A 23,654-nucleotide genomic window follows, 5' to 3' on the forward strand; every position below is an offset into this window, starting at 1 on the left:
TCTGAGAACTAGTGTGTCGGGCTAAAACAACCATTTTTTTTTTTTTTTTTATGAAAACCCAAAACACGAGAGGTATTAGAACCTATAGTACTTAGTACCGTGCTTGGGTTGGAGGTTGAGAAGACGAAAGAAGATATTTGTTGACATTGGACTTGAACTTCTGTGGACTGTGATTTTCAGGAAATATGCGTGAAGGAAGGTTATTCCAGAAAACGGCAGTTGAATGAATAAACAAGGATGATGAAAAGGTTCTGTGAGTTTGAAGTTGGACAGTAAATGGATGTTGGCTGGTGGCGGCACATGTTTGGACTGTTTTTAAAGCAATGTCTTACTGATAGTACAGAACTGGTGAAAAAGCTTATGGAGACCTAGTGAATACAAGTTAGTGCCACCAGCTATTTTACAGGATTGAAGGGATTACTATTCCTCCCATCTTTTGCTCCCTTCAAAGTTGCAATCAGGCCTCTGCTTTACTAGATATCCTGCTAAACTACAAGGAGATCCCCTGCACAGAATAGTCCCCACCCCAGACTTGCAGAGTCTACCAGGATGGCTACTATGTCCATCTAAACAGTGTTTAGATGGATATATGGATATGGTATCCAGCCAAACAGTGTTTTCTAGCCTTCGTTCGTCTCGGTTCCGATCCATATTACAGCTCCTATCAAGATTCATTTGACTGTGGAAGGTTTCCAGTAACCTTCCACAGTCTAGTAAGCTGACATAGGTTAGTGTTCTGATCTGCCACATTTTTGATTGTTTCAAAATTGAATTTTCATAGTAATGCATGAAAAAAAGTTAAATATTGAAAACAAAAATCAATCTGTGAAAAGTAACGATAAATGATCTGTTGTAAAAATTTTTAGGAAATACAGTATTTCTTGTAAATGCAATGCTTTTAAAATGTTCTTTAAATAAATATTTTTACTTTTGTAATAATCTTTTTTTATCCTTTTTTTTTAAATTTATTATTGATTTTTGAATGCTATATTTAAATAAATGAAATAGATATTACTACTTCTATATATTAGGAAAGTGAAGTAGAATTTATTTGAACAAATATTTATTCTTTTAAAATAATTTTTAGTGATATTTATTATAATGACACTTCAGTTCAGCAGAGTGATGCACGCACGTACGCACACGCATGCGCGCACACATACGCCCCCCCCCCAAACAATTGCAATGAATTTTTGCTGTATTTAAGTCACTAATTACGAGAATGAAGTAGTCCCTGTAACCTGCTAAAGCAAATTACATGTTAACAATGTTTTTAACATACGTTTTATATACAGTGGACTCCGGTTATTTGGGCCACCGATTAATCGAGGCAGCCGTTTATTTGGGGCAAATCTTAAAAAACAGAACCCAATCGAGAAAATAGCCAGGGTTTACTTTGCTTAATTGGGACAACATGTTGTTTAATCGGGGCAGGAGACTGCAACACTGGAGATTACCCTACGATTGTCTCCGACTGTACCACATGATTTGGTCGGATTTCTAGAGGTCACAACCATAAAACAATTAGCAGTCACCTGTTTATTGGGCTTTTCTGTTAGTGCAATCTATCATAAACGGATAGTAAACTCGATCTTATTGAATTTGCAATAATACCGACAGCTGGAATTCTGTGGGTTATTATGATGAAATCTGTTTACACTTCCATGGAATCTTCAATCATATGAAAAAAATTAATTTTCAGAATCTTCTCTTCATTTCTATTTTTAAAGCTTCGTAACTTGTTACTCCATTCTCACTTGTGCGTATTGTGTTACTTGCAATTTGTGTGTGCTGTGTTCTTTGTTATTGATGCTTATTGTTTGTTTGTTATTTGGTTTTTAGGAGCATTAGCAACTAAGGCCATATTGCTTGGGGGATATGCAGTGGTCATTCCCTGACCTTTCCGCATCCTCCGTATTTGGTGGTCACGGGCTCGAACCCCTGTCTAATCAAGAAGTGTGTGCTACGCACTGCTGCTCCTGCCCACCTGGCTACGGAGGCGCCTCAGTGAACAGAAATGTCAACTAGTTAGTATGTACATATTACAGTACGTATTAATTTTTCCAAGTATCACGTATATCTTCCAATTTTCACGTATCATTTAATTTTTTAATTGGTAAGGTAATAATGGGTAAATTTGCTTAATATATATTTACTTTTATAGCCTGTGGATAATATTCCTCCTATTTTTGCTAATTAGAATCGCTGTTTAATAGAATTAAAATTCAATTCAGAAACGTGATCACAATGACCGGCGCTTACTACACATCGTATAGTGAATGGTACTTTACTATGGTGACTCCCTTGTACGGTTAACCAGTTGTAAAGCGGGGGTCCATTGTATTTTTAACTTCTTTTACGTGAAACTTTGGATAATTGGGGCAGCCACTTAACTGAGCCAAAATGCACTAGTCCCGATGTGTCCCAAATAACCAGAATCGACTGTATATATAAAAAATAATAATTCTTGGCCAAAGGTAACTTTTAGTGAAAGTGTTAATTCATTTGTGTAGAATTCTGTTTGTATAATGTGGGACAGTTGTTGAACTGAATTGAACAAATATCAAAACTTTTTTTTTTTTTTTCCCTAGAGGTTGAAAAACAGTTAGAACAGCAGAGTCCTGGAATTGGTTTTAAAAAACATGGTGGTAGCTCTCCAAATGTTCATGCCATGACTGAAGATGTAGAACAGAAGCAAGCCCAGGAACAGAGTAAGTTATTTAGTTCACTTTACTCTGTTAATCCATTTGGTGACTTCTCACTTGATCTGACTTGATTCATTTGAATACATCTCACTTGATCTGACTTGTGAAAAAAAGATTAACAAGCACGTGAGAAGTCATATGCTTGTTAATCTTTTTTTTTTTTTTCATTTTCATAATCATACCTGTATACCCTATGTGGAAGCACTTATTAGTTTTATCACTGGTGTAACAAAACTTGCATGAGAATTACGTATTTTTCTATCACGAGTTGAAGGTTGTTACAGCCAATATTACTAATAATTAACTAAAACAAGTCGTGCCAGTCACAAGTTTGTTGTTGCACACCAGTTTCTAATTTGAATCTTATTCATTTAGGAATCTTGACCCTCCATCTCCAGAGCTGTAAATGTATACATGCTTCAGGACAGCAGCAGCAGCAGTTATCAATTCAATGTGTTAACCAGTATGACAGTGATAACTTTATTGTTATTGGGCATGTGATGCCCTCTTGCATTTCCTGTTTTGGAATGCTACCCATGCTCCTGAATGATATATGTTTGCTGATATGCCTGCATATGATTTGTGCATGATGGTGCACTGATACACTTCAGTCGCACTTATCATAGTGATGGATTAAAAATATGGGAAATACATAACTTAGTTGATGTGTTTAATTGTGAACTTTGTGGGCTTTTACTGTGGACTTCTGACGGGATATTTTGTATGCAAAAAGAAATAGATGCTAGTCAGAAAGCATAATAGATGCAGTATCGCTCATTTGGAGGATAACAATTAAAGCAGGCCTACTTTAATTGTGACATACATGCCTAGCAACAGCTGTTACTTTTGAACACTTGTTCTAACAGTTTCTGCACCAAAATGAAAGCAGAAAGTAAAAGAGAAGATATACAAGAAATCCTACTCATCCATTCCATGTTACTGCCACAGACTTCATGTTTGTAATATAAAAATAGTACAGTTGGAAATTCTTGTTGATTAGAGATTTTTTTAATTGAGACATGTCCTTTGGCCCAAATAGAAAGATAATGTTATCATAAGAAAGGAAAATCTCTGTTTATTAAAAGAATTTTAAATTTAGTACATTTCTGTGTTAATGAAGATGAAATCAGCTCATGCTGCATAAGGTCCAAATATGAGATTTAAATATATATCAGCATTTCTAGTACAAGTCTGTTGCCAGAAATGACACCAAACTTTGCAACGAGAAAAACACTAACATGAAATGAAAATAGTATTTGCTGCTGAATAAATTATGAGTTGTGGTGCATGAGAGAGAGAGAGAGAGAGAGAGAGAGAGAGAGAGAGAGAGAGAGAGAGAGAGAGAGAGGTTAAAACATATATATATGTAAAAAAATACACACATTCATAATATATACAGTTTTACCAAAAGTATTTAGTCACCTCTCTATAAATATTGTATACTATCCCAGATTTCTCCCATGTGTCAGTTCAGACATAGCAGCAGTATGTAAGAATGAAAATGTAATTTGTCTGCACCTCTCAAAATCCCTTGTAGCAGATGCTATTTAGAAAAGGTAGGGGGAAAAAAATAAATAATAAAATAATTTATTTTAAATAATAAATAAAAAAAAAATAAATAGGAAAATAAATAAAAAATGGTCTCTTTGTTCATTACAAATGTTGTCTATAGAGAAAATCCTGGAGGCTGCAGGAAACATCAATCAATATGTCAGCCATCCACAGGGAGCTGCACAGTCTTGGTAGGACAGCGACACGTAAGTCCCGTATCAGGGTAAGGAATATAAAATGGTATTTTTAGTGGTATCATTCTCATTGAACTGAAGGACAATAGAAGTTGCTGTGGATTGACAAATCTCATCATGCTGTGTTTTGTTCCAATGGATGAATTTGAGTATGAAGACTGCTTAGTACTTTGTGGAGGATATATACACTGCCCTACCATTAATATCCGGACACCCCTCCATGGATGGGGAAACAGGTCCTATGCATGCAACACATCACAGAACCTTCTATAAATATGCACACTGGGCTTCGAACAGACAGTTGCAAAACTGGCCATGCATGACACGTTCAAAAGAATTAATAGAGATTTTCGACGTGGAATGATAGTAGGATGTCACATAAGCAAGCATTCTGTAGGAGTCATCACAGTCACTGTGGGGATTCCTAGGTCAACAGCTAGTGACGTAATATGTAAATGGAAGAGGACTGGGACCGAATCTGCCGAAAAATGGCCTGGTAAACCCTGAAAACTAACAGAACGGGACGAGAATTCTGCGAAGAACTGTGCACGTAAATCATAATTTGCCATTGTCTCAAGTCACACAAACTCTCCGTGAGAGAATTGGGACTAATGTCAGCACTAATACAATACAAAGGACACTCCATTATATGGGTTACAATGGTCGTGCAGCTTTTCACATGCCATTGATCACCTCAACAAATGCTTGTCGCTGATTAACATGATATAAGGAGCACAAATCCTGGACCATAGAGCAGTGGAAAACAGTCCTATGGACAGACGAGTTAAGGTTCACACTCTACCAGTCTGATGGCCATTCCTGGGTATGGCGAATGCCAGGGGAACAGTTCCTTCCTGATTGTATCCTCCCAACAATGAAGTTTGGTGGAGGCAGTGTCATGCTATGGGGCTGCTTTTCATGGTTTGGCTTGGGCTCAATAGTCATCAACAAAACCATGAATGCTGTGCAATACTAGAACATGCTGAACAATTATGCACTTCCAACATTATGGCAATACTTCAGGGAAGGCCCATACCTGTATCAGCAAGACAGTGCCATGCCTTACTGCATGGGTTCTAACAGAGTGGTTTGAGGACATGGGTGTAGAAAAGTTGGATTGGCCAGCCCAGAGTCCTGATCTGAAACCTATTGAGCATTTTTGGGATGTATTGGATCGTTGGGTACTGCATGTTGAGATCACCCAAAGAACAGGGTCAAACTGGTGGTTGCACCAGTGGAGGATCATATCACCTGACATTTATAAAAAGCTGGTTGAGAGTATGCTGCAAAGATTGTAGGCCATCATGAAAGCAAAAGGTGTCAGCACAAAATATTAAATGACAAAATTGAAGCTCTTTTTTTTGTCTAAAGGCAGGTGTACAGATATTAATGGTAGGGCAGTGTAATACTGCCCTACCATTAATATCTGCACCTGCTAAACTGTTAAAGCACAGGAGTGTGCAAGCAAGAAATCGAAGTGTTGTTGGCATAAACTCCCAAGAGGGTTACCATTCTCTCTCTCACAAATATATTTATACACATTACAATCTTCTCTTACAGTGAAATGGAAATGTTTATAAAAGTAACAGTCAATATGCAAGAGAATGGCAGTATGCAACAAACAGCCCACAAAATACTGCTTCAAGACAGTCGTATTTGTTCCCATTTTTCCACAAAGTGGAAGGGGAGAAGAAGTATTGCTAAAAGACTGTTTTATGGACATTAGGGTTCCCTCAAACAGACAAGGCCTGAAACTCTAAGAATCTTGTGTATTTGTGATATTCTAAAAGAAACTCAACTTGTAATTTATATCAATGAAACACAGATGCAGATTGAATTTTTTCAGAAAATTACATGACAGCAAAGGTTATATCCTGAGAAATTACTCAATTTATTAATATAACATTAACAATAGCTTTCACTCTCCTTTAGATTGTTTGCCCCTCATGCATCTTTGGAATATCATTTTGGGACATGGAGAACCACAAGCTCTTCCACAGTAAAAATATTAAACACTCACTTTGAAGAATACTTAAAACAGTTCATCAAAAGATACATTTAAAAAATCAGCCTTCTAAGATATATCGTTGTTTAGGCAGTACTTTATGCTTAAAATCCTTTGTAATTATACATATCCATAGTACTATACAAAGCTCAAGCATTATTGCTTAAATTTTAAATTATTTAAATTTTAATCATTTGTGATTGGTGAAATAAGTAAGTTAACATTTATTTTTGAACGAACTTAAAGAAATTAACTTTTCTCAAAACATTTTCTATTTCAACATTTTTAAGCCTGTATATTCAACAAATCATTTCTTCCCTCATGATTAAATTAAAAAAAAAAAAAAATTGTGCTGATTGAAAGGATAAATCATTTTCAAAAGGTTTTCACTAGATATGGTCCAACCATCAATTTGACAACAAGAATCCAAATCAAAAAGGTTAGCAATCAAGGTAAATACCTGATGTTATAAAATGAAAAACCCCTTACTTTGCCTCTATCTTTATAATTGTTGAGAATATCTTCCTTTCTTGGTGATATAATTTTATTACAATAATCAACTTTACCTCATTAGTGGCGATGAGTTAATCTTCCTGGAAACTGACACTTTCTGCTTGTTCCATAGATACTCTACGGGCACTGTTCTTCAGAATTGGCTTCTATAATTCACCATCTTTCTTTCAAACTAGTCATAAATTTACTGTCCAACTTCAAACTCACAGAGCCAACTTTTCTTCTCCCTAATTTATCCCCCTTCATCTTCAGCTTTCTGGAACAGCCTTTTTTTCACATGATATTTCCTGAAATTACAATCTGCTGAAATTCAAGTCTAATGTCAACAAGTATCTTCTGTCTTCTCAACCTGCACATGGTACTAAGTACTATAGGTTCTTATACTTTGTGTTTGAGGTTTTCATTAAAAAAAAATACTAATGCATCATTAACTTAAGCTCTCACTCTCTGTTTAGATCATCTGCTCCTTGTGAAGTTTTCATTTTTAAAACATTGTTTAGAGACATGCACAAAAGAAGCTCTTCTGCAGTAAACATATTAAACACTCACTTTTCACTGAAAGAAAGTAGTGTAATGGCCTTAGAACACATGTATTGCTAAAGCATCAAGGAATTCTACTTAGTGAATATTAATAAATACAATATCAGATAAATAAAAACAATTTACAGCAACATGAGGGCATTCATCTACGAACACTCATAAAGGTAAGTACATGCCAGTATTAATAGTTTTGAACTATTTAAAAAATATATCAAGAGTATCAAGTTTTCCTTTGATAATACTAATGAAATAAGTGCAACAACAGTTTGGAAGTTCATCCAGCCATTGCTTCTTTTACGTAGGTTATAATCACAATGCTTATTGCCATAGTTGGTTAAGAGGAAGAAGATATTTAGACATTTCATATCAAAGAACCGGTGTATTCTTTGTTATGAAACATTTAGAATGGAACATTCTGCAGCATCTTATCAGAGTGTTTTATTTCAACCATGGATTTTGGTGGAGTAAGTATAGTATGGGATGGTATGTTTTCGTAATTCCTTTAGCCACAAAGTCCATAACCTAACTGGATGTTTTGGATAATTATTTGCTAACTATATTGTGAAAGTATTACAGAAATAAGCCATATCAACATCCGCATGACAGTGCTCCATGTCATATGTGATTGGTTTGTGGATGATAATATGGTAAATTTGGACTGGCTAGCCCAAAGTCCAGACCCCATCTGTCCAGACTGTTATACATCTGTGGGATGAATTGGACTACTGGATTAGGCTATAGCTGCAACAACCATCTTCCAAATTGACTTTGGCAGCTGCAATAGAAATGGAGGCAAATTCTGATGAATACTTACCAGAAGTTTGTAGACACTATATTCAGGATGTCTCTTGGCATAAGTTTGTCCTACTGTATGGTAGTTTTTTGAATTAAGAGATCTTTTTGGAATCACTTTGTATATGTCTGAATATTTCTGGTATTTTGATTACTTTCTTTTTAATAACATTCTACTGAACCCTCACAAGACACTATTAACACTAACTTTAGTCTTTGTTGTAAAATGAAAGTTAGAATGTGCCAGCAATGATATCCTCTATTCCAAACTTTTCTAGCTTGTTTTATTTTGACCAGGAGAGAGTATCAAACACTCTGCACTTTCGAATACTTGTGTGTTATTCAGAAAATCTTTCCCTTAAATATTTAATTCCACCCACCACCAAAGTTTCCTTGTCACTTTGGACTGATGCAGAGGGATGTGTACCTATCCTATGTGCAGACTTTATCTTAACTGTACATCAAGATATTTTTCCTCAAGAGATGTGTCACTTAGGAATTTCTTCTCATGGAATTGTGAGAGATTCTTCAGTGTAGCAAGTATAATCAATGTACTTTGAATATTAAGTTGAAGAACTGGTGTGAGACGACTTAAATCTAAAATTTAAGCGATTCTCGTGATACCACATGGTACTGCTCACTGATCTCAATCAATATTAATTCAAACATATATGTGAAGTATTACACTTCCCCACCCGGCTACTTGATAATGCCACCCGGCTGGCAAAATTTCCTTGGGAGAACACTGTGAACAAACTTTTCAGTTTGTCAAAAGCTGATTAGAAACAGCATAATTTCTAATCTCTCTCTCTGTATCAACAGTACTTTCAAGTTACATAATGGCACATTAGCAATCCTTAACTAGGACATCTTGAAACTAACTCTACTAGCAAATCAAATCAAAGGAAATCAAATTGATTTTCCTTTCCTTGATATTTCACATTCATTTGACTTTGTCCACTTTGATCTTTTGCTGTTCATCCCCTTTACTAGATTTGCTTGATTCACTGCTTAGAAATTGTAAACTATCTATAATAATTGATGGTACTTCATCAACTCTGTTTACTGTTTCGCAAGGTGTTCCTCAAGGCTTACCATTGGGTCCGCTCTTCTTTATTGTTTATACTAATGATTTGTCAACCTTATTTCGGTCTGTTTCAGTCTGTCAGTTTTTCAACTGACAGAGATGAACTCCAGTCCTGTCTTGATTCCCTCTCATTCTGGCTCAATAAAAATAACTTGTTTCTAAACCCATTAAAATGTAAATTATGTCGCTTTTGCTTGAATCGTGTAGTTAGATCCTCTGTACTTACTGATTATTATATTGGAAACTTTAATTGCAAGTACTGATTCGTTCAAGAATTTTGGTGTTCTATTTCGATCTGAACTTGATCCCTCTTCCTACGTTGATCATGTAATATCTCACACTTCTAAACTTCTTGGATTAATCAAGCATTCTTCCTCCGTTTTAAAGATTGAAAAAGTTATAATTCTTCTCTACAAGCTGCTTATACTTCCCATTTTTGATTATTGTGATATTATCTGGTCCCAACAACAGGAATATCCTTCTCACAGACTTGAGAGAATTCAAATTAAATTCATTAAATTCTTATGCTATCGAAATCACATTGCCTTTCACCATCGAAATTATGGAGCTCTTTGTGGTTGTCAGAATTCTCGTTATAAAATTAATTTCTCACTGCCTGTTCATCGTACTCATCACTTACTTGGTAGTCCTCTGTTTCGTTTCCTTCAGGTAATGAATTATTACAATATTGATTTTACTCTTTACCCATCTTTCTATAAGAATTTGCTCCTTACTCTGTTTTCTTAATGTAAATTTTGATTTACAATTATGTAAAATAATGTGAAATTTGACAATATCATCAGAGCCTTTCACATTGTGTGCAGTGCAGTGGATGCTTATTAAATTACTCAGATTTTGGCAGATTTTCTTTACAAATATATTCTTTATGGAAATTATACTGGCTGCTAATCACATCTTGTTTCAATTAATTGAATGAAATAAAGCTACTCTGAGAGGTAAAGTTTTCCCATTTCATTCTCAATAGCTCTCTTATGGCCACCTGGTGTAGCACATTCAAGAGGAACAACAGATAAAAACACTTCAGCTGATTTTTCTGGTGAAGCATATAACAACAAAGTAACACTTTTTGTAATCCACTAATTACTTCTTTCCCTAGCACTACATGGCCCAAATTCTGCTTTCACATCATTTTATTTATATTAGCATTAGCATTAGCATTAGTAGAGGCATTTGATGCAAGAAAGCAAGCTTATGCAGCATCAGCCAAAAAAAAAAAAAAAACCACTTCCACTTCACCCCTCTGTTCGTTCAAAATACCTGTCCAGCTGAGCCTTAAACTTATTTAGGCTATCAACTTCCACGACAAGGGATGGAAGTCTGTTCCACCAACCACCCGTTGGCTAAAGGCAAATTTCCGCACGTCTATCCTACATCTGTCTTTCCTCAGTTTGAATTTATGCCTTCTCAGGTGATTATTCTGAGCGAGAGGAAGAATCCCATCAGCATTGAGCATGCTCAAACCATTCAAGGCTTTATACACCTCTATCAGATCACCTCGCTGGTGCCTAGTCTCCAGACACTGTAATTTGCAAAATTTAAGCCTTTCTTTGTAAGAGCACCCCTTTGTTCCATTCACTAATCTTGTTGCCCTTCTCTGTACTCGTTCCAGCAGCTCTACATCCTTCTTGAAATGAGGCCTCCAGACCTGTATACAGTACTCTAGGTGTGGCCTGACCATTGCCTTATACAAGGGATTAATCACCTCCTTATCCCTGCTAGAAAAATTCCTATATATCATTGACAATACACCATGAGCTACTCTTGCAGCCCGTCTGCACTGCTCAGAGAACTTCATATCTGCCTGCACAACCACCTCCAGGTCCCTTTCATTCTCTACCACTGTCAGTGTAGTACCACAGAGTTGATACGTTGCTCTGGGGTTGCTGTTTCCCATGTGTAGTACTTTACATTTGTCAATGTTAAACTTCATTTGCCACCTCTCGGCCCATCTGCTCAACCTTTCCAGATCCTGTTGCAGCAGCATAGTGTCAGTAGTGTCCTTGACAACCATGCCTACCTTTGTATCGTCTGCAAACTTCGACATTAAGCTTGATATACCATCATCAATATCATTTATAAATACAGAAAACAATAATGGACCCAACACTGAGCCCTGAGGGACTCCACTAATAACATTAGTCCACGACGAGCAGTGTCCATTGATTACCACTCTCTGTCTTCCCCCCTCAGCCACCCCTTTATCCACAGCAGCAATTTGCCTCCAATGTCACACTGCTCCAATTTGTGCAGCAGTCTTCCATGTGCAACAGTATCAAAAGCCTTTCTAAGATCCAAGTATATAATATCAAAGTTATTCCCTGCATCCAGTTCCTTTGTGACTGCATCATAGTATCCAATCAAATTGGTCAGGCAAGACTTCCCCTTAACAAAACCATGCTGTGTCTGAGCTATAACTGAAGTCTTGTCTAAATGATCCTGCAGTGCTTCTTTAACTAGTGCCTCCATTAATTTTCCCGGAACAGAAGTTAAACTCACAGGTCTATAATTACTTGTGTCAGCCTTTGATCCTCCTTTGTGAATTGGGGTCACATTTGCACATCTCCAGTCTGTGGGTACCTCCCCTGAGTCCAAGGAAGCTCTCATAATTATGGCTAAGGGTTTGCTTACTTCCTTTGCTGCCTCCTTTAATATAACTGGATAGATCCCATCCACACCGGGTGCCTTTCTTGTGTTTATCTTCAACAATTTCTCCTCCACTTTACTCTCAGTTATTACAAGATTCTCTAGTTTAGTGCTAGAGTTGAATACACCTCTGGCTTTCCCATCGCTAAATAACTCCTCATGTGTGAATGTGGATGCAAAATATTCATTTAGTTTGTTAACTACCTGAGCAGGATCATCAACAGTTGACCCATCGATATCAAGTGGCCCAATCTGATTCATCCCCTTCCTTCTAGAGTTTACATAAGTAAAGAACTCTTTGCTGTTTTTCTTTCCATCCCTTGCCAAAGATTTCTCGTAATCTGCCTTCGCCTGCCTAACCTCCTTTGTAACTTGGTTACAGATCAACTTGTATGTATCATAGGCTTCTGTGTCATGTGTTAATTTGTATGTATCCCATGCATGTTTCTTCTCTGCCATATGCCTTACCAGTTCATCTGACATCCATTTAGGCCTAAACCTTGAACAATATTTCTTAGTTGGTATGTAAAGCCTAGTAGCTTCCAAGATAAGTTCTTTGAATGCTTCCCATTTTGCATTTGCTGTTGGTAACCTCATCAGTTGGTCCCACCGTATAGAATTTAAATACTGTCTCAGTCCATTGTAGTCGCCTTTACGAAAGCAATAACCCTTCCCTTTACCCCTAATGGTAGTTACCTCTTTGAGTAAATCCCACTTCAGCACACTGTGATCATTGCCACCTAGTGGTTCATTTATCTGCAGATTCTTAATGCATGAAGAATCACTGCTGATAATCAAATCAAGAGTATTCCTCCCTCTAGTTGCCTCCCAAACATGCTGATGTAGAAAACAATCATCCAATAAATCCACAAAAGCCTTGCTAGTGTGTGAGTGACCAACCCACAAATTCCAGTCAATATCTGGGAAATTAAAATCTCCCATTTTAAGACTCTCTGATTTACTGGCCCACTCTATTTCCCTGTACAGTTTCTTATTATACTCATCAGAGTCATTAGGCCTATAGCACACTCCTACTCTCAATTTTAATCTCCCAATGCTTATGTCACACCAAACTGACTCGACACTGCACTGTCCAGCGATGTACACTGGCCTCACTTCCTTGGATTTTATGTATTTCTTAACTAATAGCATAACCCCTCCTCCATTCCTGTCCTGTCTATCCTTTCTGTACACATTGTATTCCCCAAATTCGAGTTTTGCACTGCTTATATCCGTGTGGCACCATGTCTCTGATATCCCAACAATATCTGCCTTTGATGTTTTGAGCAATACGTCAAATTCATCAAATTTATTTACTAAACTCCTAGCATTGGTGTACACGCAAGTATACCTGCACCTGTTTCTATTCTTAGCTACCCTAACACAACCCATGTGTTTACTTGTACCTCAATGACTCCCGGCAGTCTCTGAAATATCCTGCATCTTGTTTTTCAGGCTTCTGCTCATTCCAGTAGAAGCAGTGCAAGAATCTCTTTCACCTCTGCCAGTGGCTACTCTTAATCTATTCATCTTTGTCTCCCCTATTTTGTCTCCTATATTTATATATACTTCAAAGCCTGGTTTATCTGCCATCATTTATCAAGCCATGTTGTTTCTTCCATGCTGTCATTTTACACCCAGTTTATTTGCCAGCATTCATCAAGCTTTGTATCAGAAAAAGATTTGCGTGTCTTTTCAGCCATCAAGCCATGTTGTTTCTTCTATGCCTTTATTTTCCTCTACTGTGTACACAAATTGGTTTGCACTATCTCCTAAATGCTCTTTTACATTCTAATACAAAATTTAAAGCTGTCAGGTAGCACTTATTAGCCCAGAAAAAAATTATGTGTACTTCATTGTTGAATATATCCAGAGCAGAATTTTCTCTTGGTGAAAGCTGAAATTGAAAAGCAAAAATATAATGCCAAATAGTGTCATTATATTTTTGTTACAGGACACCATATTGCTGCAAACCACTGTATTCTTTGTTTTGTCTTGACTGATAATAAGCCGGCCAGGCGGGTAAAGTGCCTGCCTGGCAACCCAAAGGTTGTGGGTTCGATTCCTGCCTCGGGCTTGGATCAAAGTACTGCAAAAACCTTGGATTATGGCCACAGAAGCCTATGCGCCAACAACTACAACAAAAAAAAAGACATAATAAACATGGTTAATATAGAAGCTTATCATGGTAAAACAAGAATAATTACAAATTATAGACCCTGGAAAGCATAAATTTGATTAAAGAGAAGTGCTAGTTTAGCTGTATGTACTGTACTTGCAGAAATTATATGAATAAGTTGGACTAACTAGCTGTACTCTGCTATGAGATGAATTGTAGTGTTGGATTAGGCTGTAACCGAAAAAGCCCTCTTTCAAACTGTCTCTGGCAGTCAGTTTTTTAGAAGACAGCTGTAAGATGCAAAATTATGACTGATGACTGCCAGTAGAAAGTATGCTTAGGAGTTTTCTGTTATATAAACAGACTGTGTGTCTTACTGTGTGTTCGGTTTTTGAATTAAAAGCACTTTTTACAACCACCTGTGTGTCTGAATATTTTTTTGGTATTTTGATTACTTTTGTTTTTAATAATATTTATCTTGCTGTTGAACCCTTGTTTTTAAGTAACTGTAAATATATATAAGTGTAATTTATATATAACTGTAAAAGCAGGCAACACTGATCATTGTAGTTTGAATTCATTGAAAATGATATGGAGCCAGATGTTGTGTTATGATACATATGACATCTAAGTCCATATTGTGCTTTTTTGCCTGCACGAGTTCATAGGTTGATTTGCATGTTTTGTGGTTGAAAAACCTAGAATAACTCAAGCTGGAAATCTCCACCATTCTTTCTGAGATTTGCTAAGGATTATTAATGTCTGCTGACAACTGATAATTATTCACGTGGCATCTAAAAAATATTTAATTATATTGGATCAGGTTGGAATTATCGAAGCAGTAGTGGTATATAATGTCAATTTCTGTCATTTTGTTTATGAAATTAGGGGAGATATTCTCCCTACTAATTTCTTGAACCAAAATGCCCCTTTCTAATACATTCATAGAAAGACATTGTTCTTTAAATGGAATGGCATGATGATAATAAGTAGAAAACTTCATTGTGTATAGTCTGCAGAGAAGATCTGATCCTAATTTAAAGTATATTTTTGTATTTTTTTTATTTTATTTATTTTTTCTTAATTTCTTCTTGAAAAAAGTGGGAACTCAAGTCTTGCTGTTGAACCTTCAACAGAACTCAAACCTAAACTGTCCTTATGTTTGAGTTCTATTTGCTATCTGTACATCTGCTGGCACTTTGCTAGATAGTGGTAAATGACTGAATTATGATCCTTTTTGGAGTTTGTAAGCACTGATTTCTTCTTGATGAGGTAATGCTTGTGAGTTCCCAGTTCTCTATTTATTATCATTTACCAAAAGTGGTGCTGATTCTCTGGTGGGTGGGGAAACTCCTTCTTGAGCTTGGAGTCACGTGTTCGTGCTACTAGAGTCAAAGGTTGCTTTATTTTTTATTCCTTTATTTATTTCAGTTTATTTTTATTTTTAAGTTGGCTCGGTACATAGGAGCAGATTCACACCTTACCAATTTCGACCTTAAAAGCTAGCAGGAATTTGCTGTATTTGTAACATGTTTAGTGTTCTCTTTTATTTCTGTAAGTATTTGTAATATAACACTGGTCGATATCAATTTCCTCCCTGAAATAATTTCAACAGATTTTTGTAGGAAATATGTTTGAAAACTGATATGTGTGCTTAAAAAGTTCTCATTACCCCCAGTTTTCAAATATTGCAGGTTAATAACTGAAAACCAAGGCCTGTAGTTGGTTTAATCATCTTTTCCATTTATTTTTTAAATTTTTCTAGAGAATTTGGGAGATTTCTTCAACATTCGAGAATGTTCCGGAACATTAGAGAATATTGTTACACGTGGAAAAAAGGTCAGGATGTTTCTTGAAGGTTTTAGAATTTTCAAAACATTGTCAGCCTTCTAGGAACTTCTCTACCAGTTTCGAAAATTGTATGGGCTTTTACTGCAAGTGCAATACAGTAACTTATTCAATAGGAGGCATCAGTAGCATTTTCATTATCAGATTTTGAACTTTTCGCCATAAGGCTCTGACAGTTTGTTTAATGCCTCAAGCTTACACTTGAAAAAACTAATACCTTTGTCTTTATATTCAGAATGATTAGTATCACGATGTCTATGAAGTTTGGCAGTTAACACCATGGGCAGCCCCCCCAGGTGCACTGCACCTGGGTGCCAAAGTTCAAGGGCCACTTGAAAATCTGAAACTTACCTTCACACATGAAGAAAATTTTAAAGGGGTGCCAAATTTCAATTGACACCCAGGTGGCACACCCTAGAAATGCCCCTGGTTAACATAGAGTTGTTTGATAACACTTTGTTGCATGAGCTGCATAGGGCATCAGGGCAAGTTGATCACCCATATATGCAAACCTAGAGGCCAATAGGAACCATTGTACTTCCGTTTTTTTACTACTTTCTGCAGTTCTAGAACTGCTGATACTGGATGGCAATGTAAAATGTTGAGATTGACTTAATCTCAGTTACACCTGTACTTTCTGTAGTAGTAGTCGATTGTTTACTTAAACTTCCTCCTTTTAGTCACTGATCCATGGGGAAAAAAAAAAAAAAACTAAAGATTAATTCTACTGCACATTATGAAGACTAATAAAAATGTTTCACCTCCCTTCTAATTATGTTAACTCTATAGGAACTACGATTAAACAACTGATGATCTGTAATGGTTGAAGTCACAGCTAGAGATTACTAAAATCTGTTGCAACAATGCAAGTTTTTAATTTAACGCACTTATTTTTCTTTCTGTATCTACATGCAACATACTCTGTAATCAGATAGCAACAAATATATATCAGTAGCATACATAACATTGCATTGCATGATCTGACCTTAAGTAAACTGATTGTCATTTGCGTCATGGATACAGAGGGTTTCTTAACAACTAGATATTGTAATAGTAATGCGGAATAAACATATCACAATTAAAGAAGTTTTGCGATTATTTTAATAAAACTTTATTCATTTAATTAAAATAAGTAAAATTCAAAGTAGGCATTACAAAATGTATCCACTGATCCCCTGGGAACTGTTTGTGGATCCCTTGGTGTCTGTGAAGTACAGTTTTGGGCATTTACTATCTAGCACTAGACAGTAAATCCCTGGTCCGGCTCAACGGCACTCACCGTACAGATACAGTGTTATAAATAGGGGGCGGGATTGCTAGAAGCCTGGTTGTAGCTACCTAGTTTAATAAATAAATAAATATTCTTGGTTTTGGGATCTTCATAAGAAATAAATAAAAACTAGGCACTTGCGAGTACAGTGGCTATAATCATCATTCTCTCACATCAAATAAGTGTTAATTTTTATGGACTTTTTTTCTGAGTGTAGCATAGTCATTCGATCTAAAGTATGAGTCACCTGGTTTTTTTTTTTTTTTTGTTGCCCTCCCAGAAGCTTGGATTTTTTGTTCAGCACACATTAAACCAATGAAACTTTCAATTACAGATGCACTGTACTGAGCCTCATAGCCTTGTTCTATGGCACTTAGCATGTACCTTATTATCCATTTGCTCTAGTGGAGGTTGGAGTAATAATTGTCTTCTTTTGTTGACTTGACAATCACGATATGTTAAAAAAAAAAAAAAAAAAAACCTGCAGATTGATATACAAATACTGTATAATACTATGTTATGGCAGATTCACAGTTTGTGGGGATTCTTGTATAAAAATTTATTAGAACTGTAGAGTATTCAAAGATTAGTGTTCATGCTGAAAACTGGCAACAGTTGTTTGTTATTTGGTTTTTAGGAGCATTAGCAACTAAGGCCGTATTGCTCTGGAGATATGCGATGGTCATTCCCTGACTTTTCCGTGTCCTCCGTATTTGGTGGTCACGGGCTCGAGCCCCAGTCTAATCAAGAAGTGTGTGCTACGCACTGCTGCTCCTGGCTATGGAGGTGCCGCTGGCAACAGTTGTCCACACTAGTGCATGTGGTGTTAAGTAACATACAATACTTTGTGTTTCCTTTAAAAACTGACAAGAAGGAAGATAGGTTGCTCTGAACTGAATAGGAGCAAATGATATAGTTATATCAGGTCCAGCTGGGGTGGGGGGAGTGCAACAGGACCATTTGGCCTCTGTCCCGGCTCAGAGGGGTCCTAAAATTAGTCTATGTAAGAAACATGATATGAAAGTGATTAGGAAAATAAAGTTTCAAATTAACTTAAATAAAAATTGTTCATTATACGAGTGTCACTCTATTTGTGACGTAATGATACAGTAATATATTTTGCGATTGCTTATTGGCTACTACTCAAATGAGTGGGGAGAATTGGGGATGGAAGGTGAGGAATTGAGTACGTATTCCATTCCTCACTTTCTCTCAATTGTGCCTTGAAATTCCTTCCTGAGGTGATTTTAAAAATATGTCTTTCATGTCCTGGAATTATTCCTTGGGAACTGTTTCATGTAATATGAGACATTTAAAAGCCGATGAAACGTATGAGACAATACCTTTAAAAAAAATGTTACAATTCTATTTGGAGGTGGTTAGTGAGAGTTGTTTTTTTATGTTTAGATACTGTGAATATTTTCTCAGATATGACAGACAAGCTGTACTTGCTACCTGAGAGTCTAAAACACTGTTGGAACTGATATCTGGGTTGACATTCAAGTCAAGTATACCCAATTTTGGCGAAATCTGGACGGTCTATGACAGGCAAATCCTCTGCTTGCACCTCCATGCACACTGTTGATCACCACCCAGGTGTGAACCAACATAAACAGGGGTCGAGGTGTGGTGCCCACACCACATGGAGGAATTCCACCCTTCCGTGTTACCAGGCAATACCAGGTTGGAGATGACTCTCATCAACTAGTGAAATACCACCATTTTGCTTATTGGAGGCTTGAAGTGGTGGAACCCATGTTTAGTCTCAAGAGCTAAGTTTTGGTCAACTTTTCCCCATCTCTTCCATCATGCAGTATGACTGATGACTTTTAAGGTTATGATGAATATCATGGTGAGATCCAATTTTCCTTACATTTCGAGGGTACAGCTCTAAAACCGATTTTCACAGGCTGGCTGCTAGTTAGTACACTGGACCGAACCTATCTTTAGGAGGCTTCCAGATCAGCTAGTGTATAATCTTGCTACCTCTACTCTGCCAGATAGTGACTGGAGGGAGTACGAGTAGGGTGTATGCAGAAGGCATTGTCGAGGCCACGTGATGTCAAGGATCTGGATATATTCTTACCATGTGTATGCCATATCCAAAAATTTCTTCATTACTTCATACAGCATGTCCCCCCCCCCCACTTTCTTACTATTGAATACACCATGAATTGTCAAACTAATAGAATAAGCTTATCTGCAAAGATCTAAACCTCCCAAACACTTCCTAGTTCATTTCTCAAATATACATGGTCTCAATTCTAATCTCAACGATGTCCATTTCCACTTGCAGTCTGCCAAACCCCATGTACTTTTTTTTGACAGAATCTCAGTTATTAGTTGATTCAACCACTGCTGGTCTCAGTTGCCAAAATTATTCGCTGTATGATTCCTTTTGCCTCAAAGGTGGTACTTATGCATATGTCCGTTTCGATATTCCCTGTCAGAGACTTGGTAAGAATCTCTTCTTTTCTATCTTCTCTGGCTTAAAATCTCTCTACCTCATTATGTCAGATTATCTGTTGTTTCTACCATTCTCCCAACTCCACTAATCAGTTGGAGCTCTTTGCAGTTTGACTTTCTCCAGTCCAACTTTCCTAACAGTGAGGTAATTTTCCTTAGTGATTTTAATGTTCACAATTCCAGCTGGCTTCCGTTTTCTAGTCACAGTGGCACAGCTGGTTGAGATGCTGAGGCTTTTGCAATTACTAATGGCCTTGCACAGATTGTTCATTTACCTACAAGAATACCGGACAAACCTAACCATGCAGCCAACATGCTTGATCTTTTTCTCACAAACAACCCTTCTAAGTACACGATCGAAGTGAGTGGTCTTTTAGGCACCTCAGATCACAACTTGGTGATTGTCTCTTCTCCAATGGACCCTTTATATCATTGCTATTCCCATCCTCGTTGTTTGGCATTACAAGAATGCAAAATGATATGACCTGCGAGATTTCTTTTCTTCTTTTCCTTGGTCGGATTACTATTTCAAAACTTCTGATGTCAACATTTGCTCAGATCATGTCAGTGAAATTATTCTTGTAGGAATGGAATCCTTTATTTCACACTCTACTTTAAAATCTCGTCCTTTATCTAAACCTTGGTTTTCCAATAAATGTGCTAAGGCTCTTCAAGAGAAGAACATTGCGTATCATAATTGGCTTGTTTCCAAATCTTCAGTTTCATTTTCTGCCTACACCAAAGCTTGCGGCAATTGTAAAGCAGTTATTAATCAATCCAAACTAGATTTGGAACAGGCCAAGAGTAGAAAACTTCCTTCTTGCCCTAATGGTAGCCGTGCATTCTGGTCTCTTGCCAAAGCTATTGGACGCAACTTTTGTCAATCTCTGCTCCTACCTCTGTCAAAACCAGTTGGTTCTGTTGTCACTTTGGCCAAGGATAAAGCTGACATGCTAGCATCTCATTTTTCTTCCAACTCGTGTATTAACGATCTTGGTAAAATACCTCCCACCATTTCCACCACACTCCCTTCAATGCCTCCTGTGGTCTTCCGTCAAAAGGCTGTCAGAAGGATTTCAATGAATCTTGATGCTAAGAAAGCTCCAGGTCCTGATGGTATTTCTCCACTTTTCTCAAAACCTGTGCTCCTGAACTTACTCCTTTTCTTTGCTGCCTTTGTTCACTTTCTTATTCCAAAGGTGTTTTTTCTTCTGCTTGGAAATTTGCTCATATCCAGCCAGTTCCTAAAAACGGTGATAAATCCCTCCCATCCAATTATCATCCCATTGCAATTACTTCTACTCTTTTTAAAGTAATGGAGAAATCAATTAACCCCCAACTCTTAAACTACCTCAAAACCTTCCGTCTGATCAATGATTGCCAGTATGGATTCCATTAGTCTCGATCCACTGGTGGTATTCTGGTTCCTTTTACCCATTTATGGACAAATTCACTGGAAAAGTTCAGGGAAACACATGCAGTTGCTCTTGACATCTAAAAGGCTTTCGATTGTGTTTGGCATAAAGGTCTTCTAAACAATCTTCCACCTTATGGTTTGCCAACTGTTTTTTGTAATTGGTTATCCAGTTTTCTCTTTGATCGCTCACTGAGAGTGATGGTAAATGGCTCTCTGTGTTCTAACTTTTTCACTAATGCTGGTGTCCCACTCTTTTCCTCTTATATATTAATGACCTTCTTCCATTGACTAGAAATCCTATCCATAGTTTTGCCGATGATACCATTGCATTCCACTTTCCATTTTGAGAAACCTTGCCCTGCTCAATCAGCTTCAACTTCTCAAATATCCGCTATCAATTCCTTAAATGCCAATCTCCAGGTAATTCTCCAGTGTGGCAAAGACAACTTAGTTGATTTCAATCCTTCTAAAACTCAGTCTTGTCTTATATCTCGCAAAAAGGATTCTTCTGCTCCTATGGTTATCTTTGGTGACACTCCGATTTCTAGGCAAGTTGATATATCTCTTTTGGGGATTACCCTGACTTCTAATCTCTCTTGGCACAAGCACATTACAAATATTGCTTCCTCTGCATCTAAAAAACTTGGTTTTCTCTTTCGCTCTCGCCATTACTTTTCTTCCAAACAGCTGTTCACTCTGTACAAATCGCAAATCTGCCCTGCCATGGAATATTGTTCCCACATCTGGGGCAGTGCCTCCGAAACCTCTCTTAGGCTTCTAGATTCTGTTCAGAAGAGGGCAGTTATGTTAATTAATGACTCATCTACTGAGTCTCTCCACTCTCTGTCTCATATTAGTATTGTTTCTGCTGCATGCCTTTTCTACAGAAATATTCCATGGGCACTGTTATTCTGAATTGGCTTCTATAATTCCCCCTCTCTGTTTCAAAACAGTCTGAACCCATGCCACCACCAGCCAACATCCATTTACTGTCCAACTTCAAACTCACAAAACCAACTTTTCATCTTCCTCGTTTATTCATTCAACTGCCGTTTTCTGGAACAACCTTCCTTCGTATGTCTTAACTGAAAATTACAGTCTACAAAAGTTCAAGTCCAACGTCAGCAAATATCTTCTCTCATCTTCTCAACCTCCAACCAAGCACGGTACTAAAATACTATAGGTTCTAATACCTCTCATGTTTGGGGTTTTCATAAGAAAAAATAAAATAAAATAACCATACAAAATTCTCGATTACTGCTATATTCGACCTGATAAAACTTTTAACTGAAGCTAATTTTATCACCTTCCTAGGTAAAGTCTTCAAACAGTTTTATGGCCTACCCATAGGTATAAATTTAGTCGCTTACTTGCAGAAATATACCTTACCAATATCGTATCAATACATTTAACTCCCTTTCTTCCACAGATCATCTATTATGGTAGAAATCTGGACGATATATTCTGCATAACAGATGCAGGGAACATACAATACATCCTACAAAACTTAAAAGATTATCCATGCAAGATTAACACTAGAATCCAGAAATACCGAAACAAAATTACATTTTTTAAAATTCAATTCAACGTATACAGAACGTGCACCAACACTGGAATGCTTCTTCATTACAACAGCTACCACCCCTTCACCTATAAAAGACCCATCATCCTTAATCAATTTCTTAATGGCTACAAATACTGAACATCTGAATCAGCCCTAAACACAGAAATACAAAAGCTAAAAAACAGATTTCGAAATAGAGGTTACCCCCTACCTATTATAAACGAAATAAGTATACAAGCAAAAAAACAGATTATGCAACACCTCTCCTGTTTTCAACAATAATAACATAAAAAAATATTTTATGCTTCACGGTATATTGAACAATGGTTCAAACAATTAAATAGTATTTTCAAAAATCATAACCAAATCCACAACAAAACTACAATGCTTCCCTAAAAAAACCACGAAGTCCAATCCTCTTCCACATTCCAATTGAATGACTTAAGTCTACAACATATCTTGCAAGGATTGCAACTCCTCATACCAGGTACACTTGTACATTCAATAGGAGAATGAGACAACATTCAACAATCGTCTGCTCATCCCACTCCTCGGCTTCGGAACTCGCATTCCATGTGATCATTGAAGGCCACACTTTCTATTCAATGAAGCAGGAATTCTCAGCATCCAATGATTACACTAAATTATTAATTTCGGAGACATTTGAAATTAAATTATATCAAAATTCAGTCAATGTACGTCGCCCCTAACCCATCTCAGATTCATGGTCCTTTATGTGCATATGCCAGGATCACAACTAATCTCCATGCTATAAAATTCCCCCGCAATACCTGCAGTTTCACTTTCTTGTGATTGTTTGTAAAATACGGATGTATTGTGTATTCTCTTGCTCAAAGATTGGGGCTGTGATTTGATGTATTTTGGGATCAGTGGGTCTCCAATTCCAGGATGCATTGGA

The 23,654-nt window shown here is 37.0% G+C and overlaps 1 protein-coding gene across 4 annotated transcripts in view; it reads left to right on the forward strand.

The window, feature by feature from the left end:
* Positions 1-23,654, forward strand: part of LOC150087315 (uncharacterized) — a 410,003-nt gene that overhangs the window by 277,719 nt on the left and 108,630 nt on the right. For all 4 annotated transcript variants that reach the window (XM_090371118.1, XM_090371117.1, XM_090371119.1 and 1 more), the window contains one exon: positions 2,592-2,711. In XM_090371118.1, coding sequence (XP_090227244.1) covers positions 2,592-2,711 — 120 coding nt within the window. The remainder of the gene's footprint in view (positions 1-2,591; positions 2,712-23,654) is intronic.

The sequence above is a fragment of the Mastigoproctus giganteus genome, chromosome 4 (assembly GCF_048544385.1).
Source record: "Mastigoproctus giganteus isolate SK-2022 chromosome 4, ASM4854438v1, whole genome shotgun sequence".
Lineage (NCBI taxonomy): Eukaryota > Metazoa > Arthropoda > Arachnida > Uropygi > Thelyphonidae > Mastigoproctus > Mastigoproctus giganteus.